The following is a 25410-nucleotide window of genomic DNA, read 5'->3' as shown; positions in this document are numbered from 1 at the left end:
TCGCTAATAGAGAGCAAATAGATAGCCAGCTAGGGAGCCAGCTAGATAGCCAGCTAGGTAGCTAGCCAGATAGCCAGCCAGGTAGCCAGTTAGACAGCCAGTAAGATAACTATATAAGAAGTAGATAGCCAGCTAGATAGCTAGCTAGCCAGCAAGATAACTAATTGATAGAAAAAGAACGCCAATCGATAGCCAGCTAGGTAGCTCGCCAGATAGCCAGCCATGTAGCAAGCCAGATAGCCACTTAGACCGCCAGCTAGATATCAAGCTCGGTAGCTATATAAATCGTAGATAGCCAGCTAGATAGCCAGCTAGCCAGACATATAGCTAATAGAATGCAAAAAGATCGCTAATAGAGAGCAAATAGATAGTCAGCTAGGGAGCCAGCTAGATAGCCAGCTAGGTAGCTAGCCAGATAGCCAGCCAGGTAGACAGTTAGACAGCCAGTAAGATAACTATATAAGTAGTAGATAGCCAGCTAGATAGCTAGCTAGCCAGCAAGATAACTAATTGATAGAAAAAGAACGCCAATCGATAGCCAGCTAGGTAGCTAGCTAGATAACCAGCTAGGTAGCTAGCCAGATAGACTGCTAGACAGTCAGCTAGACAGCCAGCTAGATAGCCAGCTAGGTAACTAGCTGTATAGCCAGCTAGGTAGCTAACCAGATAGCCAGTGCATGATATGATTATTTTTCTTATCTCTTCTCTACCTGGAGTTGAGTTCCACTTTCTCTGCATCCCAGCGTCCCTGAAGCTGCATGGTTTCTCGGAGTTTGTCTTTCAGCTGCCGCTCCAGCGCTGATACCTCCACGCCACCGGGGGCGCTTTCCTGCGTGACCTCCAGATGACGACAGGCCAGGTCGAGCTGCTGGCCGGCAGCGACGTACTCGCTGCGCATATCGGACAATGTCCTGGATGACACATCGCACGTATAAACGGTAGAGAACGGAAAGATGGGACTGGACTGTGAAGTTTAAAACCTAACATTTTCCTGTTAATTAACTCATCCGCTCCCATTCCTGAATTTATTCGAGAATTGAAAGGTGTGACGTGGAATGCCATTCCTGAATTTGTTCGGGTTTGACTTTTTCTTGCATGAGGTGCCGATAAAGCGCTGGTCAGACCTCTGGCGATGTTTTTTTTTTCCCCTTCCGCGGGAGGGCATCATTTATGCATCATGTATGCTTTGTATTGTATTTTGTACAGCTGCCCCTATTTCATTCTCATATAACTCCAGACCCACATAACTTAGGAATTAACATTTTTTTTCTGTTGAAAGAAGAGAGTCTAAAGTTTCTCACGCTGCATTGAATGTTGATGTCGTCCTAAAACCTACTATTCTGTGGGTGCTGCAATTTGAGTGAAAAATGACAAAAAAAAAAAAAATGTCACTGGAGAGGGCATTTTTGGACATCGTCTGGCAGTGAATGAGTTAAACTAAAATAAAATATATAATAATCAGTAAGTAAAATACACAATAAATAAATACATAAATTAATAGATAAACAAATACATAAAAATACTTATGAATGTGTTCATCAATTTATGTAGTATTTGTATATTCATCTATCTATTCAATAAATACATGTGTCAATTAATTAACTAATACAATGACAAATTAATGAATAAATACATAAAATAATGATTACTTTATTTTATTAAATAATTAATAAATGAATAAATAAAAATTCCCACAAAATCTTTTCAATTTTGATACTATGATAATTTGCCTTCCCGCATCAATGAATGAGTTAATGGACGTCTTTAAAGGACAACCGACACCATTTTTTTTGTTTCCGAACTGACATCAGAAAAACGTTTTATAGCATCTAAAATACCCAAAACACGCAGGCTGATATTTTTAGCCAAATGCAAAACACCAATAAAAATGACTTAAAGTGTCCCAAAACTACTTCAAAATGATCTCGGAAATGGTGAGTTTGAGAAGGTCCCGCCCCCTTGTTCGTGACGTCACGCCAGGATACTCCTTCACACACTGCCTTGCTCCAGAATCAAAACAATTGCTTCAGAGAGTTCAGATTCGGAGAAGATGCTTACTCATTCAGTTATGAATATGATTCAAATAGTTCTGAAGAGGAAAGCATAAATGTTTGCAATCGATTAAAGAAGTCCTTCCGTATCAATTCGAGCCGTTTGGACACCAATGTAGCGCCCAGAAAATGCACAAGATGGCGCCCAAGCTCCGTTGGAAATGGGCTAATTTGTCCGCTGGGAATTTGTGTAAACTTACACCTTCTTTATGCGTGTTACCGCAATTGGCTGCGACACACAACGATTCACCATGGCGTTATTTATGTAGTTTTCCTTCTAATTTTGCCATCAACACTGTTTTCAGACAAAAAAAAAAGTACCCAAAATGCATTGTATGTCGCTTTCTCGGTCAGGGGCGTTCCCTGCGTGACGTCACTTAGGGCATCGTCATCAACTCGAAAAGAAGACTTCCTAAATATTCAGCGGCAGTCTTAAAAAGGTAAAATATAGCTATATGCGGTGGAATCTTTTTAAAATACGCTCAGTAGAAGTCATTTGAAGTGATTTTACAGATCATGGATGCAACATGTCCTGAGGTGTCAGTTGTCCTTTAAAACAACGTTATTTGACTTATTTCTCCCTCATTGTTGGAGTTAGATCAACAAGCGCACCTTTCTGTGTGAAAGGTGCGCTCGTTGCATGTGCTTTTTTTTTTTGTTGACTGCACACTCACCTGTCAGCGAACGTCCTGAGCTGCGCAAAGGCGGTCCTCAGGGAAGCGGCCTGGCGCCACAAGTTTCTGACGTGCGCCTGCTCCCGACTCAGCCGGCATGACGACGTCTGGCGAAATGGTGAGTGTGTAAATGTGTGTATGTGTGTGTGTTGGAGAAAAGTAGGGTGGAGAGACGTTAGCGAGAGATGGCACCTCTCATGTTATTGTGATTCCAAACAGACGCTGTCCTGGAAGTGAGCTGGCATACACACAAGTCATTGGATTTCCCTGAATAAACACACGCCCAGCATTTACGGCCATCATCAACATTTCGAACATCACCCCTTTCACTCCATTGCCACTTGGAATGTTTTCAAAGAAAAAAAAAACAAAACAAAAACAACGGGAGAAATAATGTGAGAGTGACTGTTTGGCTACGAATGAGATTACTAAAGTTTGAGCGATCCAGTGGACATTTTCGCGTTTGTTCGACAGTTTTTCGATCGGATGGTGCAACTTGTTTGCCATTCAAAATGTGAGAGTATTTTTTTAATTGATAATAATTTAAAGGACAACCGACACCATTTTTTTTTTGTTTCCTAACATCAGAAAAATGTTTTATAGCATCTAAAATACCCAAAACACGCACGCAGGCTGATATTTTTAGTCAAATGCAAAACACCAATAAAAATGACTTCAAGTGTCCAAAAACGACTTCCAAAAACTACAGTAAAGTCTCGTTATATCGATATTCAAGGGAGTCCGAAAAAATATCGATATAACCGCGACTATCGATATATCCGACCCTGTTTGCATGTAATTTTCTCCGTGCGTGCATAGAAATAGTATCGATATAACCGGGACTATCAATATATCCGATATCGATATAACGAGACTTTACTGTACTTCAAAATGGCGAGTTTCAGAAGGTCCCACCCCCGTGTTCGTGACGTCACGCCAGGACGTCTTGCCTTGCTTTTGAATCAAAACAATGGCTTCAGATTCGGAGAAGATGCTTTCTTGTTACTCATCCAGTTATGAATATGATTCAAATAGTTCTGAAGAGGAAAGCATAAATGTTTGCAATCCATTAAAGAAGTCCTTCCGGATCAATTTGAGCTGTCGGGACTCTAATGTAACGTACCAGAAAATGCACAAGATGGCGCCCAAGCTCCGTTGGAAATGGACTGATTTGTCTGCTGGGAATTTGCGTCAACTAGTATCAAATAGTAGTCTTGGTGCAACACACATCGATTCACCATCGTGTTATTTATGTGTTTTCCTTCTAATTTCGGCATTAACACGGATCAACACGAAGTTTTCAGACCAAACAAAGTACCCAAAATGCATTGTGTGTCGCTTTCTCGGTCAGGGGCGTTCCTTTGGTGACGTCACGTCAGGCATCGTCATCAACTCGAAAACAAGACTACCTGAATATTCAGCGCAAGTCTTAAAACGTAAAATATAGCTATATGCGGTGGAATTATGGACACAACTTGTCCGGAGGCGTCGGTTGTCCTTTAAATAAGATGCATCTCACCTCGTGAACATGCCGCAGTCGTGTATCGCACACTTCGGCGTCCTGACGGGCCTTCCGCAGGCTTTCTACCAGGCCTCGGTTGAGGGCGTCCGCCTTCTCCAGCTGTTCTCGCAGAACAGAGTTGACTTGGCTCAGGCTGCCACATCTGGAAATGGGACAACAGTGACTTAGCGCATCTGCGTTAGCTTAGCTCAAGTCAGATGCATCCAGTTATATGTGTTGATGCGATCTGTTTGCGTTACACGCTGGATGATGTTTTGTATTACCTAATGATGTTTGTGGTGGATTTACGTCGCATTCCAAACAACTGGGATTTCGGAAATAACCAATTTGGAGGTTATGGGGTTTGACATCAAAGACCCCATAGTTTCCAGAAATTATTTTTTTTCTCATTATTATTATTATTATTACTCAAAATAATAATAATACTGATAATTGTAATAATAGTAATAATAGCATAGATAATAATACTAATGACAATACTACTACTACCACTACCACTACTACAACTACGACCACTACTACTACTACTACTACTACTACTACTACTACTACTACTACTACTACTATTATTATTATTATTATTATTATTATTATTATTAATAATAATAATAATTATTATTATTATTATTATTATTATTATTATTACAGAAAAACAACAACAACAATAATAATAGTACTGGTCATAATAATAAGAATAATAAAAATAAAAGTCATTGTAATAATTGTATTGAAAACAAAAAAAACAAAAAACAATAATAATAATAATAATAATAATAATAATAATAATAATAATAATAATGAGAATCAGAATAATCTTTATTGCCAAGTATGTAGAACACACAAGGAATTTGTTTCCGGTAGAGCATGCTGCACTAGTAATAATTGTAACAATAATAATAATAATAATAATAATGAAATAAAATAATTGTAATCATAGTACAGGAAATAATAATAATAATAATAATAATAATAATAATAATAATAATAATAATAATAATAATAATAATGATAATGATAATAATAATAATGATAATGATAATAACAATATTATTATTATTATTACTACTACTACTAGCACTACTACTACTACTATTACTACTACTACTACTACTACTACTACTACTACTACTACTAATAATAATAATAATAATAATAATAATAATAATAATAATAATAATAATTTAAATAAATAAAAATTATTATTATTGTTATCTGGATTTTTCATCACTGAGCAGAAAGGGGGAGGGGCGAGCAGTTGCACACACGTAAGGGCAGGAGGGCCAAAAACAACAGTTGATGCTATGTTGGATGGATTGATGGATTTAATGGCAGACCTTCTCTGTTCTTCTTCCAGTTGAGCCATCCTGCTCCGGATGCTGATGTTGAGATCTTGCACCTGACGTTGGGCCGAGTCCTGCTGAGCCTGCAACTATTCACACAGAAACCGTGGTTGGTTTGATGTATACACAAGACAGATACGTTTCTACATACCAATAGTCGCATCTTCTCTATGTCGGACGTCTTCTCCAGGACTTGTCCTTCCAGCTGGCCGCATCTGCCCTTGTACTGAAGGACCTTGAAGGGAATAAAAAAAATATGGATTCAAATTCCAATTGACTGTATAAAAATTCATTTCCGAATTAATTTCATATCTTAGAGTCACTTATGAGTGAGGGCAATGGATATCAAGGCTTCTTCACCTTGGTCTGGAGCCTTTGGACCAGCTGGATCTGCTTCTGCTGAGCCTCCTGGAAGAGCAGCAGCCTCTGCCTGTACCATCCATCCTGCACCGCCTGTTGCCGTGACGACATATCATCTTGGTCCGAGTCTGACGGTGATGGCACTCTCGGCGTTGGATCCAGCTGGATAGTAAATCGATTGTGTTTGGATTAGCAATGATGAAACCAACAGACCACTAGCTAGATAGCTATAAAGCTAATAGATAACTAAATAGAATGCTAGCAAGCCAGCTAGTAGAGAGCTAATAGTGGCGTGTGTGGTTGCCGCTGCTCACCCGCAAAAAAAATATCCTGTCACTGTAAAGTGTCCTTGAATGTTTTGATAGGCGCGTATAAATGAAATGTATTATTATTATTATTATTATTATAGCCAACAGATAGCTAGCTAGATAGCAAACCACCTAAATAGCTATATAGCTAGCCACCTAGTTAACTACATAGCTAATAGATAGTGAGCTAGTTAGCTAATACACTGAATAATAATAATAATAATAATAATAATAATACATTTCATTTATAAGTGCCTTTCAAAACTCAGGATATTTTTTCTGCGGGTGAGCAGCGGCAGCCACACGCGCCAGCGTTCACTCAACCCGGAATGTGACGACATAAATAAATACACAGAATTGAGTAGCATATTTCCATCTTTACACGTAAGAATGACATATTTAATTGTATGTACAACATTGCAACATTCTGGAAAATGTGTACTTTTATTCTGAAAGTTACATGGCGGAGTGAGAAATGAGCTGCTGGAGAATCAATGGCACATCCATATTTTTATTTTTTTTAATCTAGCACAGAAGCCTTGATGTCCTTTCAGGACTCGAAATGGTTGCCATGGTTGCTTTTGATGCTGCGCCCTGGGCGTATACGCACGTTTCCAACGCCTTCTTAGCGTTTAGAAATATGCTTCGAATTATCTTTTTTTTTTTTCTAGATACGTTATGATTTGTGCCCCTCCTCATCTTTGTCTCTTCTGATAAATACTTGAAGGAACCGCTTTGATGTGGTTGCCAACGAGCAAGCGGACTCTCGTCCGGAGAACCTCCCCACCAAAAAAATCCTTTGGTGTCATTGCCAAGCCCGAGATGGCCCAGGGTGCATTTTCGGGACGCTCCTTGCGAGCAGCTGATCGAACCTCTCAGATCGCATCTGCCACATCTGGCGGGCGGGCTCAGCCGCCGTGCAAAGGTTTGGACCAGCTGTGGCCCTTTTTTTTCCCCCAAAGGCCTTAATAAAGTGAATTAATCGTGCGTGCTATCTGGAAGATTCTTAAATGCAGTTGGAATGGATGTCATCACTGGGTGCTGGCTGGGGAAAGCTGAAAATATGGAGTTTTATCCAAGAGGAGACTGAGGGCTATGGCAGAAAAGTGGAGACTGTGGAGTCCAGTGGCAAAAAGCTGACGATACCACAGACCTATATGAAAACCAGGGATCCTAACTGCGAGACCAAATGGAACTGTGCTCGAGTGGTTCTAGTAAGCTTTTCTCACCTAATCAAGCAATGTAATTGGCTGATGATGTGTGTGATTTTTAGAAGAAGACACACCGTGAGCCAATTACGATTCTTGATAAGGTGAGAAAAGCTTACTAGAAACACAAGAGTGAAGTCCCATATGGTCTAGCGGTTACGATCCCTGGTTCTCACCCAGGTGGCCCGGGTTCAACTCCCGGTATGGTAATGAAGGTTGTCCATTTTCCTGGATGAGTATTTTTAGGAAAAGCCACCCCATCAGCCAATTACGATTCTTGATAAGATGAGAAAAGATTACTAGAAACACTAGAGCAAAGTCCCATATGGTCTAGCGGTAAGGATCCCTGGTTCTCACCCAGGTGGCCCGGGTTCAACTCCCGGTATGGGAATGAAGGTTGTCCATTGACCTGGCTGAGTATTTTTAGGAAAAGTTACTCCGACAGTCAATTAAGATTCTTGATTGAGTAAGAAAAGCTTACTAGAACCACGAGAGCACAGTCCCATATGGTCTAGCGGTAAGGATCCCTGGTTTTCACCCAGGTGGCCCGGGTTCAACTCCCGGTATGGGAATGACTCTTGTCCATTTTCCTGGATGAGTATTTTTAGGAAAAGCCACCCCATCAGCCAATTACGATTCTTGATAAGATGAGAAAAGATTACTAGAAACACTAGAGCAAAGTCCCATATGGTCTAGCGGTAAGGATCCCTGGTTCTCACCCAGGTGGCCCGGGTTCAACTCCCGGTATGGGAATGAAGGTTGTCCATTGACCTGGCTGAGTATTTTTAGGAAAAGTTACTCCGACAGTCAATTAAGATTCTTGATTGAGTAAGAAAAGCTTACTAGAACCACGAGAGCACAGTCCCATATGGTCTAGCGGTAAGGATCCCTGGTTTTCACCCAGGTGGCCCGGGTTCTACTCCCGGTATGGGAATGACTCTTGTCCATTTTCCTGGATGAGTATTTTTAGGAAAAGCCACCCCATCAGCCAATTACGATTCTTGATAAGGTGAGAAAAGATTACTAGAAACACTAGAGCAAAGTCCTATATGGTCTAGCGGTAAGGATCCCTGGTTCTCACCCAGGTGGCCCGGGTTCAACTCCCGGTATGGGAATGACTCTTGTCCATTTTCCTGGCTGAGTATTTTTAGGAAAAGTTACTCCCACAGCCAATGACGATTCTTGATAAGGTGAGAAAAGCTCACTAGAAACACCAGAGCAAACTCCCATATGGTCTAGCGGTAAGGATCCCTGGTTCTCACCCAGGTGGCCCGGGTTCAACTCCCGGTATGGGAATGACTCTTGTCCATTTTCCTGGCTGAGTATTTTTAGGAAAAGTTACTCCCACAGCCAATGACGATTCTTGATAAGGTGAGAAAAGCTCACTAGAAACACCAGAGCAAACTCCCATATGGTCTAGCGGTAAGGATCCCTGGTTCTCACCCAGGTGGCCCGGGTTCAACTCCCGGTATGGGAATGCAGGTTGTCCATTTACCTGGCAGAGTATTTTTAGGAAAAGCCACCCCATCAGCCAATTACGATTCTTGATAAGGTGAGAAAAGCTCACTAGAAACACTAGAGCAAAGTCCCATATGGTCTAGCGGTATGGATCCCGGGTTTTCACCCAGGTGGCCCGGGTTCAACTCCCGGTATGGGAATGAAGGTTGTCCATTTACCTGGCTGAGTTTTTTTAGGAAAAGCCACCCCATCAGCCAATGACGATTCCTGATAAGGTGAGAAAAGCTCACTAGAAACACCAGAGCAAAGTCCCATATGGTCTAGCGGTAAGGATCCCTGGTTTTCACCCAGGTGGCCCGGGTTCAACTCCCGGTATGGCAATGAGTCTTGTCCATTTTCCTGGCTGAGTATTTTTAGGAAAAGTTACTCCGACAGCCAATTACGTTTCTTGATAAGGTGAGAATTCTTACTAGAACCACTCGAACACCGTCCCATATGGTCTAGCGGTTACGATCCCTGGTTCTCACCCAGGTGGCCCGGGTTCAACTCCCGGTATGGGAATGAACAATGGACATTTTCCTGGCTGAGTATTTTTAGGAAAAGCCACACCATCAGCCAATTACGATTCTTGATAAGGTGAGAAAAGCTCACTAGAAACACTAGAGCAAAGTCCCATATGGTCTAGCGGTTACGATCCCTGGTTTTCACCCAGGTGGCCCGGGTTCAACTCCCGGTATGGGAATGAAGGTTGTCCATTGACCTGGCTGAGTATTTTTAGGAAAAGTTACTCCGACAGTCAATTAAGATTCTTGATTGAGTAAGAAAAGCTTACTAGAACCACGAGAGCACAGTCCCATATGGTCTAGCGGTAAGGATCTCTGGTTTTCACCCAGGTGGCCCGGGTTCAACTCCCGGTATGGGAATGAACAATGGACATTTTCCTGGCTGGGTATTTTTAGGAAAAGCCACCCCATCAGCCAATTACGATTCTTGATAAGGTGAGAAAAGCTCACTAGAAACACCAGAGTAAAGTCCCATATGGTCTAGCGGTAAGGATCCCTGGTTTTCACCCAGGTGGCCCGGGTTCAACTCCCGGTATGGGAATGAAGGTTGTCCATTGACCTGGCTGAGTATTTTTAGGAAAAGTTACTCCGACAGTCAATTAAGATTCTTGATTGAGTAAGAAAAGCTTACTAGAACCACGAGAGCACAGTCCCATATGGTCTAGCGGTAAGGATCCCTGGTTTTCACCCAGGTGGCCTGGGTTCAGCTCCCGGTATGGGAATGACTGTTGTCCATTTTCCTGGATGAGTATTTTTCGCAAAAGACACACATCAGCCAATTACGATTCTTGATAAGGTGAGAAAAGATTACTAGAAACACTAGAGCAAAGTCCCATATGGTCTAGCGGTAAGGATCCCTGGTTCTCACCCAGGTGGCCCGGGTTCAACTCCCGGTATGGGAATGAAGGTTGTCCATTGACCTGGCTGAGTATTTTTAGGAAAAGCCACCCCATCAGCCAATTACGATTCTTGATAAGGTGAGAAAAGATTACTAGAAACACTAGAGCAAAGTCCCATATGGTCTAGCGGTAAGGATCCCTGGTTCTCACCCAGGTGGCCCGGGTTCAACTCCCGGTATGGGAATGAACAATGGACATTTTCCTGGCTGAGTATTTTTAGGAAAAGCCACCCCATCAGCCAATTACGATTCTTGATAAGGTGAGAAAAGCTCACTAGAAACACTAGAGCAAAGTCCCATATGGTCTAGCGGTAAGGATCCCTGGTTTTCACCCAGGTGGCCCGGGTTCAACTCCCGGTATGGGAATGAAGGTTGTCCATTGACCTGGCTGAGTATTTTTAGGAAAAGTTACTCCGACAGTCAATTAAGATTCTTGATTGAGTAAGAAAAGCTTACTAGAACCACGAGAGCACAGTCCCATATGGTCTAGCGGTAAGGATCCCTGGTTTTCACCCAGGTGGCCTGGGTTCAACTCCCGGTATGGGAATGACTGTTGTCCATTTTCCTGGATGAGTATTTTTCGCAAAAGACACACATCAGCCAATTACGATTCTTGATAAGGTGAGAAAAGATTACTAGAAACACTAGAGCAAAGTCCCATATGGTCTAGCGGTAAGGATCCCTGGTTCTCACCCAGGTGGCCCGGGTTCAACTCCCGGTATGGGAATGAAGGTTGTCCATTGACCTGGCTGAGTATTTTTAGGAAAAGCCACCCCATCAGCCAATTACGATTCTTGATAAGGTGAGAAAAGATTACTAGAAACACTAGAGCAAAGTCCCATATGGTCTAGCGGTAAGGATCCCTGGTTCTCACCCAGGTGGCCCGGGTTCAACTCCCGGTATGGGAATGAACAATGGACATTTTCCTGGCTGAGTATTTTTAGGAAAAGCCACCCCATCAGCCAATTACGATTCTTGATAAGGTGAGAAAAGCTCACTAGAAACACCAGAGTAAAGTCCCATATGGTCTAGCGGTAAGGATCCCTGGTTTTCACCCAGGTGGCCCGGGTTCAACTCCCGGTATGGGAATGAAGGTTGTCCATTGACCTGGCTGAGTATTTTTAGGAAAAGCCACCCCATCAGCCAATTACGATTCTTGATAAGGTGAGAAAAGCTCACTAGAAACACTAGAGCAAAGTCCCATATGGTCTAGCGGTTACGATCCCTGGTTTTCACCCAGGTGGCCCGGGTTCAACTCCCGGTATGGGAATGAAGGTTGTCCATTTACCTGGCTGAGTATTTTTAGGAAAAGTTACTCCGACAGTCAATTAAGATTCTTGATTGAGTAAGAAAAGCTTACTAGAACCACGAGAGCACAGTCCCATATGGTCTAGCGGTAAGGATCCCTGGTTTTCACCCAGGTGGCCTGGGTTCAACTCCCGGTATGGGAATGACTGTTGTCCATTTCCCTGGATGAGTATTTTTCGCAAAAGACACACATCAGCCAATTACGATTCTTGATAAGGTGAGAAAAGATTACTAGAAACACTAGAGCAAAGTCCCATATGGTCTAGCGGTAAGGATCCCTGGTTCTCACCCAGGTGGCCCGGGTTCAACTCCCGGTATGGGAATGAAGGTTGTCCATTTTCCTGGCTGAGTATTTTTAGGAAAAGCCACCCCATCAGCCAATTACGATTCTTGATAAGGTGAGAAAAGCTCACTAGAAACACCAGAGTAAAGTCCCATATGGTCTAGCGGTAAGGATCCCTGGTTTTCACCCAGGTGGCCCGGGTTCAACTCCCGGTATGGGAATGAAGGTTGTCCATTTACCTGGCTGAGTATTTTTCGCAAAAGACACATATAGTCAATTAAGATTCTTGATTGAGTAAGAAAAGCTTACTAGAACCACAAGAGTATGGTCCCATATGGTCTAGCGGTAAGGATCCCTGGTTTTCACCCAGGTGGCCTGGGTTCAACTCCCGGTATGGGAATGGACATTGGACATTTTCCTGGTCAGAGTATTTATCGCAAAAGACACACATCAGCCAATTACATTTCTTGATTAGGTGAGAAAAACGTACTAGAACCACTTGAGAACAGTCCCATATGGTCTAACGGTTAGGATCCCTGGTTTTCACCCAGCTGAACTCCCGGTATGGGAACAAGTACCGGCCATTTTCCTGGCCAGAGTATTTTTCAGAAAATACACACATTTAGCCAATTAGGATTCTTCAAAAGCTGACTAGAATCATTGGGAACTGTCCTATCTGGTCTCGCGCAGTAGTTCTCAACCTGGATTTGGTGAGTCACGGTAGTGAGAAAAGCGTACTAGAACCACTTAAGCACCGTCCCATATGGTCTAGTGGGCCTAGATAGAGGTCTATCTATTTGCTATTGATTTGCTAGCTATCTAGCTGGCTATCTATTTGCTATCTAGCTAGCTACATATTTGCTATACATTTGCTATCTATTTGCTATCCATTTGCTAGCTACCTAGCTGGCTATCTATTTGCTTTCTATTAGCTATCTGTCTAGCTACCTAGCTATCTATCTATTTGCTATCCCTTTTCTATCTATTCGCTAGCTACCTAGCTGGCAATATATTTGCTATCCATTTGCTATCTTGAGAGTTTTGAAAGGCGCTTAGAAATGAAATGTATTATTATTCTTAGCAATCCGGCTAGCAAGCTAGCTATGTAGCTGGCTAGGTAGCTATCTACTAGCGACTGTATTCTCCGACTATAAAGTGACCTTGAGAGTTTTGAAAGGTGCTTAGAAATGAAATGTATTATTATGACTGTATCTATTAGGTAACTAGCTAGCTAGCTTTCTCTCTATTTGAGTTACTTCCGGGTTGAGTGAACGCTGGCGTGTGAGGCTGCCGTTTCTCAACCGCAGAAAAAACGATCCTGCGACTGACTGTAAAGTGACCTTGAGAGTTTTGAAAAGCGCTTAGAAATGAAATGGATTATATTATTATTGTTATTATAATGATAATAATAATAATTATTATTATTATGAATGATTTGTTAATCGTCGTCATAGGATTAACATTTTTTTTCAATGACTCCTCAATAAATCCATTAAATACCTTAAGTCCTCCATTTCCAGGTTGGAATGATATATTTTCCATTTCTTAGAGTAAAGTTTTATAGCACCACTTGTTACCTTCTTTGTGAGGCTCCACTGTTTGACTTGCTCCTTGCTGTCCATCACAGTCAAAGAATCCGCCTCCTGTTGGTTCTCCTCCGTGGTTGCCTTATCTGCTGCCCCCCAGGAAAGCAAATAACACAAAAATGCACATTTTCCCCACACACAAAATGATCACTGGAGTCTTTGTCTTGCCAACAGACCATCAGACGACTCGATAACGCGATGGATACAGGTTGAAATCGGTGCTGGTGGATCTGCTGAGTTCGGTTCATGGCTCTCAAAGTCAAGCAGAGACTCCTCTAGCTTCTGCAAGATAGCATTGATAGCATTTCAAAATTAGTTATGTCTCGCTACCTAGCAAGCTATCTAAAAAAAAATTTACGAGAAGAAGTTTACGCTCTTTTTGCTCACACTACAGCTTATAAAGGTGAGTAAGTTGTATTTTTATAGCTCGTAGAAGTGGTAGAATATATATTTTTCTCCATAAGTGCAAAGTTTCAAGCAAAAACAAGTATTAGCAATATATTTCTAGAGCTCGCAATTTTCTTTCCTAGTATTCAGTGACAGCCATTTTTGATTTCTGATGAAAATCTGCCTACATTCGATCGTTGATATTTGCTAATTTATATTTTGACTCTTTTCTTTTGTTTTCTGTTCTTGTTTAGAATTTCAAAAGCTTTCCAATGGTACCTTACCCGTTAAGATCTGCCAAAAATTAAGAAAGTTGATAGTTTAAACTTAATAAAGAACTCTGTCACAGATTTTCATTGTTTTAACTGTGTAATTACAGGCAGAAAATCCCCTCATATTTCGAAAATTAAAAATTCCATTATTTCCTTATAATTTGTCAGAGAATAATATATACATCATTTGAATGCTATTTAAATGCACTTTAATATGGTATTAGAAAATGCGTGATGAATTATTATTGAACATTTTGTCACATCCCTATTAAAACGTTTATCGTCATTTCAAGGAGGAAATCAATATAATTGGTCTTAACGTGAGTCATTTTAAAGTTCATTATTTGTCTGTTTTTATACTTTGATAATCTGTCACTCGAACCACTATAATTGTGTTTGTCGTGTTGCTTCATTAAAATGTACCTTTTTTTAATTACGTCGGTAAATGTATTCTTGTTGTTAGCCTAGCAATTAACAATTAGCAAGTACGATACACTTGCACGTCTGTTAAATTGTTTCGGTGTTTTTTTGTTTGTTTGTTTTATCATGTTTATAAAAGAACATAACTCACAACATACAAGGCAAAACAAGTTGAAAGAAACAGCTTATTGTGATACATATAAAACTTACTTGAAAGTTGATTTCGATGATTTTGTAATCGGGAAGTCAAACACGGAAGGTGACTTCGTTTATTTCCGTTGTCGTAACTAACTTGTAAAGTACTGTATTGTAAAAATAATTATTTGGTTTATAAATTATTTAATCTTTTCAGGTGTTTTTGGTGATTTAGAAATGGTTTTAAATCAATGCGGCACTAAAAAGTCACGAATTACTAACTCCAAGTTACGAGACGACGCCATTATTCTTCGGCACGACCTGTGACGTGGTGCGCAACATTTCCTAGTCACGAATTAATTTATACACCGTTGAGGAAACAAAATTAATAAATACATTATTTCATTGTGTATGTATACGCTAACCAAAATAATAATAATTTGCAAACCTCAACAATTCAAAAATGAAACGTGCGAAACAAACAAAATAGAAGTTTACCAACTTGAATGACAAGGTCCAATGTAGGTGAATGTGTGCCGTCTTCCTCCAGCGTTGAACTCATATCAACACAAAAATTTGATGAAGAAAATACTGTGAATAAAGTTGAACAAAAATTCAAAGTCTTCTGTCGGCAGCAGAGATTTTTTCGACACTGCGACCACTGGTCTGGTCGAGCGGTTGCCGTGGCGACCTCACATTAATCTGGGTGGGGGGTCGTTGCTAGGCTAACTTGCGTGTTGTTTGACTATTGCCCTGGGAGCCTCTGCTATGAATGGATTCCTCAAGGGTTAAAGATCACAATACAACATGAGACTGTTTTATTCTTTTATTTCTCTATCTAAAAGCATAAAAAATGACCAAAGATGATGGTCACTTTGAAAATAAATACATAAAAATTACACAAGGGGAATAATATTAGTTTAACTGAGAATGTACGTGTATTTTTCAAAAATGCAGTTGTCATAATAAACATTAGGTCACAATCTAATTTGAATAAAGTCATTTATTTAATGTATTTTTACAAAAAGAAGACTAAATAAAATATACTGTACAGTGATACCTTGGCTTACGAACTTAATTGGTTCCCTGACAGTGTCTAAGGCGAAAAGTGTGTCTCCCAAAAATTAATTAAACCCAGCGAAACAGAACACAATTGATGAGGAACTAGGTAAAATTATCGCAGAGAAAGCACCTACAATGGATCATTCCTCAAGATGGTGAAAGAAGGCTACGTTCCTCATCATGTATTTAATGCTGATGAAACCGGCTACGCCATTCCATCAAGCCATCAACGACCATCACAAAGGTAAATAAAACGACTTTAATATACAGTACAGTTTATTTCTTTAATTATAATACCATAGCACATTTATTATACACAAAATAAGGTATTTGTTGTGTCGTTTTAAGGCTTAGAAAGTAGAAAATCATGTTTTATGGGGACCTGGGAACAGATTATTCTCATTTTAATGGTTTCCAATGGGAAATAATTTTTTGGGATACACACTTTTCGCCTTACACACTCTGTCTGTGAACCAATTAAGTTCATAAACCAAGGTATCACTGTAGCTGAAAGTGCATTGGCAACTTTGTATCTCCTTGCCCACATGCTAAAGCATAACAGCATCTAGTATTTATTCCAGCGACATCATGTCTGCCAAATCTAAAAATGGACCAAGCGACTGTTCATCATTGAGAAACCTTCTAAACTTGATCCATTTTGTCAAGTCACCTGAGTGTCGTCTGCGGGGAAGATGTGAGGCCAGTTGGACGGGTCGAGGAAGATGGTGGAGACGCCGCTGTAGAACCAAAGTCTGGGCAGGACGCCCTCCACCTCCCAGATGTCGGAGGCCCGGTTGTACACCTCGACCTCCACGCCGTAGTCACCTTCCATGCCCTTCCAGTGGCCACCCGTCACGTACAGCCTCCCGTCTAGCGACACCAGACCGCCGTTCTCGTGAAGCATGTGAAGCAGTTGGATCTACGGATGAAGAAGAAGAGTCACGCTATGATGATATCGTCCCCAAAATGGCTGACCAAATAAGAGGCAAATGACCAAAAATGCTCCATCAAATTATATCCTTTTGTCAAAAAAAAAAAACAAACAAACAAAAAAAGTCCATTAGCTTCATGCTAACATACAATGCGAAACGGCATAGATTCGCTAGCAGTAACATATACAAATGTAGCATCGAGCAAACCCCTCATCACAAAAACAGACGTTTCTTTCTGGTTTGTACGCAATATAATAATAATAATAATAATAATAATAATACATTTCATTCATAAGCGCCTTTCAAAACTCTCAAGGTCACTTTACAGTCACAGGATAAGTTTTTCTGTGGGTGAGCAGAGGCAGCCACACACGCCAGCGTTCACTCAACCGAGAAATGAATAGATAGAAAGCTCGCTAGCCAGTTAGAAGATAGCTAATAGATAACCAACAGGTCACTAGCTAGATAGCTATCCACCTATATAGCTATATAGGTAATATAAAGCAAAATAGATAGAAAGCTAGCTAGCTAGCCAGCGAGTAGATAGCTAATAGATAGCCAACAGATTGCTAGATAGCTAAATAAATAGAAAGCTAGCTAGGCAGCTCATAGATAGCTAATAGATAGCCAACAGATACCCAGCCACCCAGATAGCTATATAGATAATAGAAAGCTAAATAGATAGAAAGCTAGCTAGCCAGCTAGTAGATAGCTATACAGATAATAGAAGGCTAAATAGATATAAAGCTAGCTAGCCAGCCAGCTCGTAGATAGCTAATAGATAGCCAACACATAGTTAGCTAGACAGCTATCACCCTAGACAGCTATATAGCTAGCTAGCTATAATAATAATACATTTTATTTCTAAGCGCCTTTCAAAACTTTCAAGGTCACTTTGAAGTCACAGGATAAGTTTATTCTGTGGGTGAACAGCGGCAGCCACACGCGCCAGCGTTCACTCAACCAGGAAGTAACTCAAATACTGCAGATGGAAAGCTAACTAGCTAACTAATAGATAGTGAGATGATAACAACAATAATAATACATTTCTCTCTATACTCTATATAGCTAATACCCAAAGCGCTAACATGGAAAATGGTAGCTAGATATCAAGTTAGCTAATACACTTAATATCACTGCAGTAATTAAACAAATATACGACATTGAGTTGCATATTTCCATCTTTTACACGTAAGAATGACACATTTAATTATACTTAAAATCCAATACAGTCACAGGTTAGCGATGCTGCATTATCTTCATGAGATGGCACCTTCTGCCACATGTTAGCATCGGAGTCGTAGCAGTAGACTTTCTTGGTGTTGTCGGCCAGCAAGTAGATGTTTCCTTCCATGCACACCGAACGAGGAGATGAAAGATACTTGGGGATGAATGGAGAGCAGATACTCATCCAGCTATCTGGAGATGAAAAAAAAATGCACACGTCACCTTTCCGCTGTCAATCCCCTGAAATGACCTGACGTGTCCTCACCTACGACGGGGTTGTAGCACTGCATGGTCAAGGCGTTGTACTTGACGGCACAGGAGCCGATCACGTAGAGCTTCCCTTGGCACGCCGTACATGTAAAGTTAGTCATGTACTTGACGGCGGGACACGTAGCGGTCCAGGTGTTGTGGTACGGGTCGTAACGCTCCACCTCCACCCGGGTTAACGTCGTACCTGAATATACAGAGACGAGCAAAAAAATATAAACAGTACAGGTAACATCCGACTTACGACCACGACCTCCAGACCCTATTTTTAAAATTTTAATTCTATGCCTGGCACTGCGACGATTTTGGCCAGCCAGCCAGCATCTCACACTCGCACAGCAATCGACTGTGTGATGGCACCAGAGGGGCGGAGAGTTTGCGAGTCATTTAGTAACAAGAATAATACATTTCATTTGTAAGCGCCTTTCAAAACTCTCAAGGTCACTTTACAGTCACTTGATATGTTTTTTTTTTCTGTGGGTGAGTAGCGGCAGCCACACGCGCCAGCATTCACTCAACCCGGAAGTAACTCAAATAGATAGAAAGCGAGCAAGCTAGCTATTAGATAGCTAGCGAGGCCTTCACTCAACCCGGAAGTAACTCAGATAGAAAGCAGGCCAGCTAATAAGCAGCTAATAGATAGCTAAGTAACTCAGATAGAAAGCTAGCTAGCTAATAGACAGCTAACAGATAGCTCGCTACGCCGTCACCCAACCCGGAAGTAACTCAGATAGAAAGCTAGCCATCTAATAGATAGTTAATAGATAGCTAAGTAACTATGAGAGAAAGCTGGCTAGCTGATAGCTAACGGATAGCTAGCTAGGCCTTCACTCAACCCGGAAGTAACTCAGAAAGAAAGCCACCGAGCTAATAGACAGCTCATTCGATAGCTAAGTAACTCGGATAGAAAGCTAGCAAGCTAATAGAAAGCCAACAGATAGATAGCTAGGCCTTCACTCAACCCGGAAGTAACTCAGATAGAAAGCCAGCTAGCTAATAGACAGCTCTCAAATCTCCTATCCCACATAAATCTGCTTCAATTCCAAGCCGCTACAGTTCCACATCGGCACATGTACAGCTTATGCAAGACCATTGGGATGCTAACAGGAAGTGATGCTCAACGTGAAGTTGTCCCACTTACCGCCAATAACGTAAATCTCTCCGTTGAGCGTAGCCGATGAGTGATTGGTACGAGGTCGAAGCATGGGGGCCACCGTGACCCATCGCCCCTCCTTGGTGATGTACTTCCATGTCTCCGACGTGGACCAGGTGTTGGTGTTGGATCCTCGGGAGCCACCTACAGGGGGAGACATTTTATTTGAGCGCTAATATGACGTTAGCGCAGACGGAAAGAAGGATGGATGCTCACCTGTGACGTAGACGTCATTGTTTAGCGATACCATGGAAAAGCCCCATTTGTTGGGGTTGGGGAAATTCGGGAGTTCATGCCATTGTTCTGGAAAGATAGCAAATGTGGGAAAGTATTTTGGGATGTTAAATATAACAGGTAGTAGCGGGACACAGGGAAAGTAGATAAAGAATACATGAAAGTCAAATAGCTTCAAATTAACTCATTCACTGCCATTGACAAATTTATTCGGGATTTGAAAATTTGACGTCGAGCGCCATTCCCGAATTTGTTCGGGTTTTGTTTTTTTTTCATGCTTGGGTGCCGATAAAGAGCTGGGATGGAAAGTCAAATCGCCTCAAATTAACTCATTCACTGCCATTCACGAATTTATTTGGAAATTGAAAATATGACATCGAGCACCATTCCAGAATTCGTTGGGGTTTTGTATTTTTCATGCTTGGGTGCTGATAAAGTGCTGGCCATGGCCTTTGGCAATGTCTTTCACCCTTCCGCAAGGGGGCAGCATTTCTCTTTTTTCCATGTTAGCGCTTTGTGACAGCTTCAGCTGTTGTTAAAGCGCTATATAAATCTATATGTAAGCACTGCATTGTATTTTGGACAGCCACCCTCATTTCAAGTTCATATAACTCCAGACCCATATAATTTAGGAATTAACTCTTTTTTTCCTGATGATAGAAGAGAGTCTAAGGTTTCTTACGCTGCGTTGAATGTTGATGTAGTCCTAAAACTCAATACTCTGTGGGTTCTGGAATTTGAGTGACAATGACAAAAACCCTGGCACTGGAGTGGCCCCATTTTTGCACATCGTCTGGCAGTGAATGAGTTAAAACGAAGGATTTATGGGAGTCGGAAAGTAGTGCTTGTACTTGTCTTGGTGTTGTAGAAGGCACAATTCTTGGTCTGAGCTCTGCGCTCTCTCGCTCGTGCTCGCTCGCTAGCCTCGTCCTCCGAATCGTCGTCGGAATCGTCGTCCAGGGAGTGACCACCCATGACGAAGAGAACTTCCTGCAGGTTGGGCTGCGGACTTTGGCCGTCTGTTCGGCCTGCGCACTCTGGAGTCAAATGCGTGGTCTACAGAATAAATAGATGAATACATAATTCAAAAGGCAATACGGAAGAGAATTTGGGTCAATGAAGTAAATTCAGAATTTCAGAACTACGATTCAGAATTTGATTTTAATCTCAGAATTCTGAGATTAAAATCATAATTTGACTTTAATCTCAGAAATCTAAAGTGAATTCTGACTTTAACTCATTGGCTGCCATTCCCGAATTTATTAATTTTTCAGGTTTTGGTTTTTCATGCTGAGGGGGTCGATAAAGCGATGGTCAGACCTCTGGCAATGTTTTTTTTCTCTTCCACCATGGGGGCAGAATTTTCCTTTTGTCCATGTTAGCGCTTTGTTATAGCTTCAACTGTTGTTAAAGGGCTATAGAAATCAATATGTATTGTATTTTGTACAGCTGCCCCCATTTCAAGATCAGATAACTCCAAACCCATATAATTTAGGAATGAATTCTTTTTTTCTGATGAAATAATAATAATAATAATAATACCTTTCATTTTTAAGCGCCTTTCAAAACTCTCAAGGTCACTTTACAGTCACAGGATAAGATTTTCTGTGGGTGAGCAGCGGCGGCCACACGCGCCAGCGTTCACTAAACCCGGAAGTAACTCAAATAGATAGAAAGCTATCTAGCTAGCTAGTTACCTAATAGATACAGTCATAATAATACATTTCATTTCTAAGCACCTTTCAAAACTCTCAAGGTCACTTTATAGTCGGAGAATACAGTCGCTAGTAGATAGCTACCTAGCCAGCGTGTGTCCTGTAATTTGAGTGAAAATGACAAAAACCCTGGCACTGGAGTGGACACATTTTTGCAGATCTGGCAGTAAGTGAGACATTTTAGAATTCTGCGATTAAAGTCCGAATTTTAATCTCAGAATGTGGATTTTTTTTAAATCAAAATTCGGAAAGTATAGTGAGAGTACTCACTTTAAAATCATGACAAAATTCTGACTTTAAAGTGAGAATTCTGAGGATTAAATCCGAATTCTGAGATTAAAGTTAGAATTTTGCCAATTTTAGTTGTATCTCCATTGGCCCTAATCCTATTCTGTATTGAAAATACATATTTGTAGTCAAACAGTTAAAAATCACAGAAATGATTGTCTTTAGCACTACTAATACATAGTAACTAATTGCATTACAAATAAAAAACATTATATTGTTGACATTTTTCAATGCTAGAAAGCTAGCATTGAACCCTTTCAGGAACACCAGTTACGACAGTGGTCAACTAATCACGCTATCGGGTTATATGGTGCATGAAATACAGTAAAGTCTCGTTATATCGATATTCAAGGGAGTCCGAAAAAATATCGATATAACCGGGACTATCGATATATCCAACCCTGTTTGCATGTAATTTTCTCCGTGCGTGCATAGAAATAGTATCGATATAACCGGGACTATCGATATATCCGATATCGATATAACGAGACTTTACTGTATATCCAAACCTCCACGTGGACCTTCTCCAACGCCTCCTTGCTGTCATCGGAGGATTGCACCAGAGGGTCTTGCATCAACGTCCCCTTCAGGTAGTCCCGATCGAGCAGTTCCAGTTTGCACAGGCCCAGAAGTTCGGGCATACGGGCCAAACGTCCCTCCGGGCAGTGCCCGACCCACCTGAGAACAGCTTCCACGCGGGTACGCTCGCATCGGATCTGCAGGCCGTCGTGGCTCAGGCAGGAGAGCAAGCGGTCTTTCTCCAGGAGTAAGAACTCCTCGCTCATCTGGACGGCTTCAAAGTTCTCTAAGAGGAAGGCCTGCGCTTTGGCGACCACCTCAGGGCAACCGTGGATCTGTCCGAATTCCAGGATGCCCAGGCAATTGGACGCATCGATCTGATGCTGGAGGTAGCGCGTGCACACAGAGCGGACCTTCTGGAACTGCAGCCGGCTGGAGGTCCGGATCAGACCCTCTACGTTACTCTGGTTGATGGTCAACTTGCCCGTGTAGGCAAAGTCCAGTAGACAGCCTAGGATATCCGGGTCGACTTCTTGGAGCTCCACACGGGCCGCGATACTCTCGACAAAGTCACCAGAGAACATGCATCCGAAGTAAGCGCTGCAGAGGGCCAAGACGCCGCGGTGGCACGGGAAGTCACGGCCCCCGGCGCTTAGTGTCACGTCCACCATTTTGGGCTGAGAGCACAAAGAACGCAAGCCCTCCAGTATGGTCTGTGGGTGCGACGGTAGGAAGTAGTCAAGGTCTTCCATGTTGCGCTCCATTCTCAATGGCGAGGGAATAAATCAACTGGCAGTCACATCAAGTCATTTACCTGAAAGGCAAAGTAAACCATTACGATTGACATAGCATTGATGTCTGCGTAGGCTCTCAGTCGTGGGCCATTGAAGAAAAGGTTCCTTCAGCCGTCATCTGTACCTCTTTGAAGGGGTCGGACGTTTCGCTCAGATTGGTTCCAGGGAGTGGTCCACTGCTCCCCCAACCTTAGAGCAGGGACCTATCAGTGCAGGGGTCCGACACAGTCCCTTATCAGAGCAGGGGTCCGGCACAAGGACATATCAAAGTAGGGGTCTGGCACAGGGAAGTATTAGAGCAGGGATCTGGGACAGGAACCTAACAGAGTAGGGGTCTGGCGGAAGCACCTATCAGAGCAGAGGTCTGGCACAACCACCTCTGTACATTAGGGATATAGGGCCAGGGCTACCAGCACAACTTTAGTTGGCTGACAGAGCTCTTCGGATGAGGAGCGAAATGTCCGACACCATCAAAGAAGTACAGATGACGGCTGAAGAAACCTTTTAGAAGAAACCAGATAGCCAGCTAGGTAGCTAGCCAGCTAGGTAGCAAGCCAGATAGCCAGCTAGACAGCCAGCTAACTCAATAGAATAGTAAGACAAAGAGATAGAAAGCAAGCTAGCAAGCCAGATAGCGATTGGGCGCTATTACATACGGCTCCCCGTGGTTATATCAACAAAACCAAAGATAACTAAACGTCAGTGAAAAACCAAATATCCTGATCATAAAAAATGTAAACAGACTCACCGGGGTGACCCATTCTTCGATCGCGTCGGGATTTTTGTTTGGCGAATCGACATGAGCGAAGGGGGACGTTGTGCCCAGTTCTCTCGGACGCTGGCGGCCTCGTGTTGTGCTCCCTTTGCGGTTATTTTGAGCTGAGACTGACAAGTGACGCCAAGGGGTGAAGTCAGATTCCAAACAACGTGCAGCTGCTGTCACACACACTCACACTCGTAAACACACACACACACATTACTGTTTCAATGGTTCTGTGAGGTCCAGATAACAACACACATAAGGAGTGAGGACCACCATTGCTGATAAGTTTAGAGAAGAACGAGTGTTACATTTGAACAATAAATGTCACCCAGTTACCCACTTCAACTTCTTTAAAAACAAAAAATAAAAAGTGGACTTGAAACTGAAATAACAGCAGGAGTGAGGTTTCTGAATGGGTACATTCAAAGTCCTCACCCCTGTGGTGAATTTGGATAAAATATTATATAATAAAAAATATATAATATAAAATATATATAATATTTACTTTTTGTGGTATGAACTTTTTCTTCTAATTAACCACGCGCACACGCACACACACACACACACACAGTGAGTAAAAAGTGTGTGTATGCAAGTGAAATGAAAATACACACTAAAAAATCATTTTCGGTGAATTTGTGAGGACCTCTCTGAAACTTTAACATGCATATATAGACCCTCTAGAAGCCTTTCGAATGAAAAACTAGTGAGGACCGGCCAAAAGGTCCTCACTACGTATGGTATAAAATGTGGTCCTCACAAGACTAGTCATACAAACACGCACGCACGCGCACACACACACACACACACACACACACACTCACACGTGATGGCCTGGCTATGCTCATGATCATTTATTGCCTCCTACCATGAAAAACAAACTACAGAATTACACACTAGCTTGTAGTTGGGGGCTCAATCGCAAGAGTTTATGTCGCAATATAAACATCTAAAATCTTTAAAAAATATAGGTATTAAATAAAATCAGCCCCAGTGCATTTTGCATGTTGGCCAAGTCCTTGATCCTTGAGGTCAAAGCCATGTTTCATGTCAGCGAAATTAGTTTGGCGCCATCTGGTGGCAACTGTTAGGCATTTACAAATTAAAGGACGTTGAATGTGGTCATGAGAATGTAACGTCCCCAAATAAATAAATAAATAAATAAATAAATCCAAATATAGATACAAAAAGAAACAAATAAATAGATTAGTAAATAAATAAAATGAATAACTGAATACAAATAAATAAATAAATAAATAAATAAATAGATGAATAGAAATAAAATAAAAACATAACCAAATAAAAATCCATAAACAGAAAGACAAATAAATATGAATGAAAAAAACATGGATGAATAAATAAATAAAAGGAATTATCAGAATAAAAATAAATCGATGAATAAATAAATAAATACATGGATGAATAAATAAATAAAACATAAAATAAAACAAACTAATGAAAAAACAACCGAAAAAACAAACGAGAAAAAACAAACGAAAAATCAAACGAAAAAATGAACAGAAAAACAAACGAAATAAACGAGAAAAAAAACGAAAAAACAAATGAAAAAAACAAATGAAAAAAACCCGAAAACATTTACGACAAAACAAACGAAAAACAAACGATAAACAAACGAAAAACAAATGAAAAAAAAATGAAAAAAAAACAATCGAAGAAAACCCG

The 25410-nt window shown here is 41.3% G+C and overlaps 2 protein-coding genes and 26 non-coding genes across 28 annotated transcripts in view; 26 read left to right on the top strand and 2 right to left on the bottom strand.

Annotated features, from left to right (window-relative positions):
• Window positions 1-15453, bottom strand: part of crocc2 (ciliary rootlet coiled-coil, rootletin family member 2) — a 62548-nt gene extending 47095 nt beyond the window's left edge. Inside the window, exons 1-9 of the mRNA XM_089001333.1 lie at window positions 15276-15453; window positions 13736-13841; window positions 13551-13648; window positions 5948-6109; window positions 5739-5822; window positions 5582-5676; window positions 4245-4389; window positions 2726-2832; window positions 711-911 (exon numbers count right to left, since the gene is read on the bottom strand). Coding sequence (XP_088857459.1) covers window positions 711-911; window positions 2726-2832; window positions 4245-4389; window positions 5582-5676; window positions 5739-5822; window positions 5948-6109; window positions 13551-13648; window positions 13736-13841; window positions 15276-15335 — 1058 coding nt within the window. The 5' untranslated portion in view covers window positions 15336-15453. The remainder of the gene's footprint in view (window positions 1-710; window positions 912-2725; window positions 2833-4244; window positions 4390-5581; window positions 5677-5738; window positions 5823-5947; window positions 6110-13550; window positions 13649-13735; window positions 13842-15275) is intronic.
• Window positions 7783-7854, top strand: trnae-cuc (transfer RNA glutamic acid (anticodon CUC)). Its single transcript has one exon. It is a non-coding gene; the product is annotated as a tRNA-Glu (tRNA).
• trnae-uuc (transfer RNA glutamic acid (anticodon UUC)) lies at window positions 7964-8035 on the top strand. The gene has a single exon. It is a non-coding gene; the product is annotated as a tRNA-Glu (tRNA).
• Window positions 8145-8216, top strand: trnae-cuc (transfer RNA glutamic acid (anticodon CUC)). Its single transcript has one exon. It is a non-coding gene; the product is annotated as a tRNA-Glu (tRNA).
• Window positions 8326-8397, top strand: trnae-uuc (transfer RNA glutamic acid (anticodon UUC)). The gene has a single exon. It is a non-coding gene; the product is annotated as a tRNA-Glu (tRNA).
• trnae-cuc (transfer RNA glutamic acid (anticodon CUC)) lies at window positions 8507-8578 on the top strand. The gene has a single exon. It is a non-coding gene; the product is annotated as a tRNA-Glu (tRNA).
• Window positions 8688-8759, top strand: trnae-cuc (transfer RNA glutamic acid (anticodon CUC)). Its single transcript has one exon. It is a non-coding gene; the product is annotated as a tRNA-Glu (tRNA).
• On the top strand, window positions 8869-8940 carry trnae-cuc (transfer RNA glutamic acid (anticodon CUC)). Its single transcript has one exon. It is a non-coding gene; the product is annotated as a tRNA-Glu (tRNA).
• Window positions 9050-9121, top strand: trnae-uuc (transfer RNA glutamic acid (anticodon UUC)). The gene has a single exon. It is a non-coding gene; the product is annotated as a tRNA-Glu (tRNA).
• On the top strand, window positions 9231-9302 carry trnae-uuc (transfer RNA glutamic acid (anticodon UUC)). Its single transcript has one exon. It is a non-coding gene; the product is annotated as a tRNA-Glu (tRNA).
• On the top strand, window positions 9411-9482 carry trnae-cuc (transfer RNA glutamic acid (anticodon CUC)). Its single transcript has one exon. It is a non-coding gene; the product is annotated as a tRNA-Glu (tRNA).
• On the top strand, window positions 9592-9663 carry trnae-uuc (transfer RNA glutamic acid (anticodon UUC)). Its single transcript has one exon. It is a non-coding gene; the product is annotated as a tRNA-Glu (tRNA).
• On the top strand, window positions 9773-9844 carry trnae-uuc (transfer RNA glutamic acid (anticodon UUC)). The gene has a single exon. It is a non-coding gene; the product is annotated as a tRNA-Glu (tRNA).
• On the top strand, window positions 9954-10025 carry trnae-uuc (transfer RNA glutamic acid (anticodon UUC)). The gene has a single exon. It is a non-coding gene; the product is annotated as a tRNA-Glu (tRNA).
• On the top strand, window positions 10135-10206 carry trnae-uuc (transfer RNA glutamic acid (anticodon UUC)). The gene has a single exon. It is a non-coding gene; the product is annotated as a tRNA-Glu (tRNA).
• trnae-cuc (transfer RNA glutamic acid (anticodon CUC)) lies at window positions 10315-10386 on the top strand. The gene has a single exon. It is a non-coding gene; the product is annotated as a tRNA-Glu (tRNA).
• Window positions 10496-10567, top strand: trnae-cuc (transfer RNA glutamic acid (anticodon CUC)). Its single transcript has one exon. It is a non-coding gene; the product is annotated as a tRNA-Glu (tRNA).
• On the top strand, window positions 10677-10748 carry trnae-uuc (transfer RNA glutamic acid (anticodon UUC)). Its single transcript has one exon. It is a non-coding gene; the product is annotated as a tRNA-Glu (tRNA).
• trnae-uuc (transfer RNA glutamic acid (anticodon UUC)) lies at window positions 10858-10929 on the top strand. The gene has a single exon. It is a non-coding gene; the product is annotated as a tRNA-Glu (tRNA).
• On the top strand, window positions 11038-11109 carry trnae-cuc (transfer RNA glutamic acid (anticodon CUC)). Its single transcript has one exon. It is a non-coding gene; the product is annotated as a tRNA-Glu (tRNA).
• trnae-cuc (transfer RNA glutamic acid (anticodon CUC)) lies at window positions 11219-11290 on the top strand. Its single transcript has one exon. It is a non-coding gene; the product is annotated as a tRNA-Glu (tRNA).
• Window positions 11400-11471, top strand: trnae-uuc (transfer RNA glutamic acid (anticodon UUC)). Its single transcript has one exon. It is a non-coding gene; the product is annotated as a tRNA-Glu (tRNA).
• On the top strand, window positions 11581-11652 carry trnae-uuc (transfer RNA glutamic acid (anticodon UUC)). The gene has a single exon. It is a non-coding gene; the product is annotated as a tRNA-Glu (tRNA).
• trnae-uuc (transfer RNA glutamic acid (anticodon UUC)) lies at window positions 11762-11833 on the top strand. Its single transcript has one exon. It is a non-coding gene; the product is annotated as a tRNA-Glu (tRNA).
• trnae-cuc (transfer RNA glutamic acid (anticodon CUC)) lies at window positions 11942-12013 on the top strand. Its single transcript has one exon. It is a non-coding gene; the product is annotated as a tRNA-Glu (tRNA).
• Window positions 12123-12194, top strand: trnae-uuc (transfer RNA glutamic acid (anticodon UUC)). The gene has a single exon. It is a non-coding gene; the product is annotated as a tRNA-Glu (tRNA).
• Window positions 12302-12373, top strand: trnae-uuc (transfer RNA glutamic acid (anticodon UUC)). Its single transcript has one exon. It is a non-coding gene; the product is annotated as a tRNA-Glu (tRNA).
• A 131-nt stretch (window positions 15454-15584) lies between the features above and the next one.
• klhl30 (kelch-like family member 30) lies at window positions 15585-24952 on the bottom strand. Its single transcript, XM_089001344.1, has 8 exons — window positions 23713-24952; window positions 22161-22984; window positions 20500-20704; window positions 19631-19717; window positions 19403-19558; window positions 18260-18448; window positions 18041-18186; window positions 15585-16754 (listed from the first exon to the last, which is right to left on the bottom strand). The coding sequence occupies exons 2-8, from the start codon at window positions 22932-22934 to the stop codon at window positions 16497-16499; spliced, it is 1815 nt and encodes a 604-aa protein (XP_088857470.1). The 5' UTR covers window positions 22935-22984; window positions 23713-24952; the 3' UTR covers window positions 15585-16496.
• Window positions 24953-25410: the final 458 nt, after the last annotated feature.

This window comes from Hippocampus bargibanti, linkage group LG07 (genome assembly GCF_051943395.1).
Source record: "Hippocampus bargibanti isolate YZ-2025 linkage group LG07, ASM5194339v1, whole genome shotgun sequence".
Lineage (NCBI taxonomy): Eukaryota > Metazoa > Chordata > Actinopteri > Syngnathiformes > Syngnathidae > Hippocampus > Hippocampus bargibanti.
This window is presented reverse-complemented; position numbering and strand designations above follow the sequence as displayed.

Coding starts and splice junctions, on each gene's coding strand:
- klhl30 (XM_089001344.1), bottom strand. CDS start 22,934: ATGGAGCGCAACATGGAAGACCTTGACTACTTCCTACCGTCGCACCCA. Junction 19,718..20,499: donor CTTCTACAACACCAAGACAA/GTACAAGCACTA, acceptor CTATCTTTCCAG/AACAATGGCATGAACTCCCG. Junction 18,187..18,259: donor GTGCTACAACCCCGTCGTAG/GTGAGGACACGT, acceptor TTTCATCTCCAG/ATAGCTGGATGAGTATCTGC.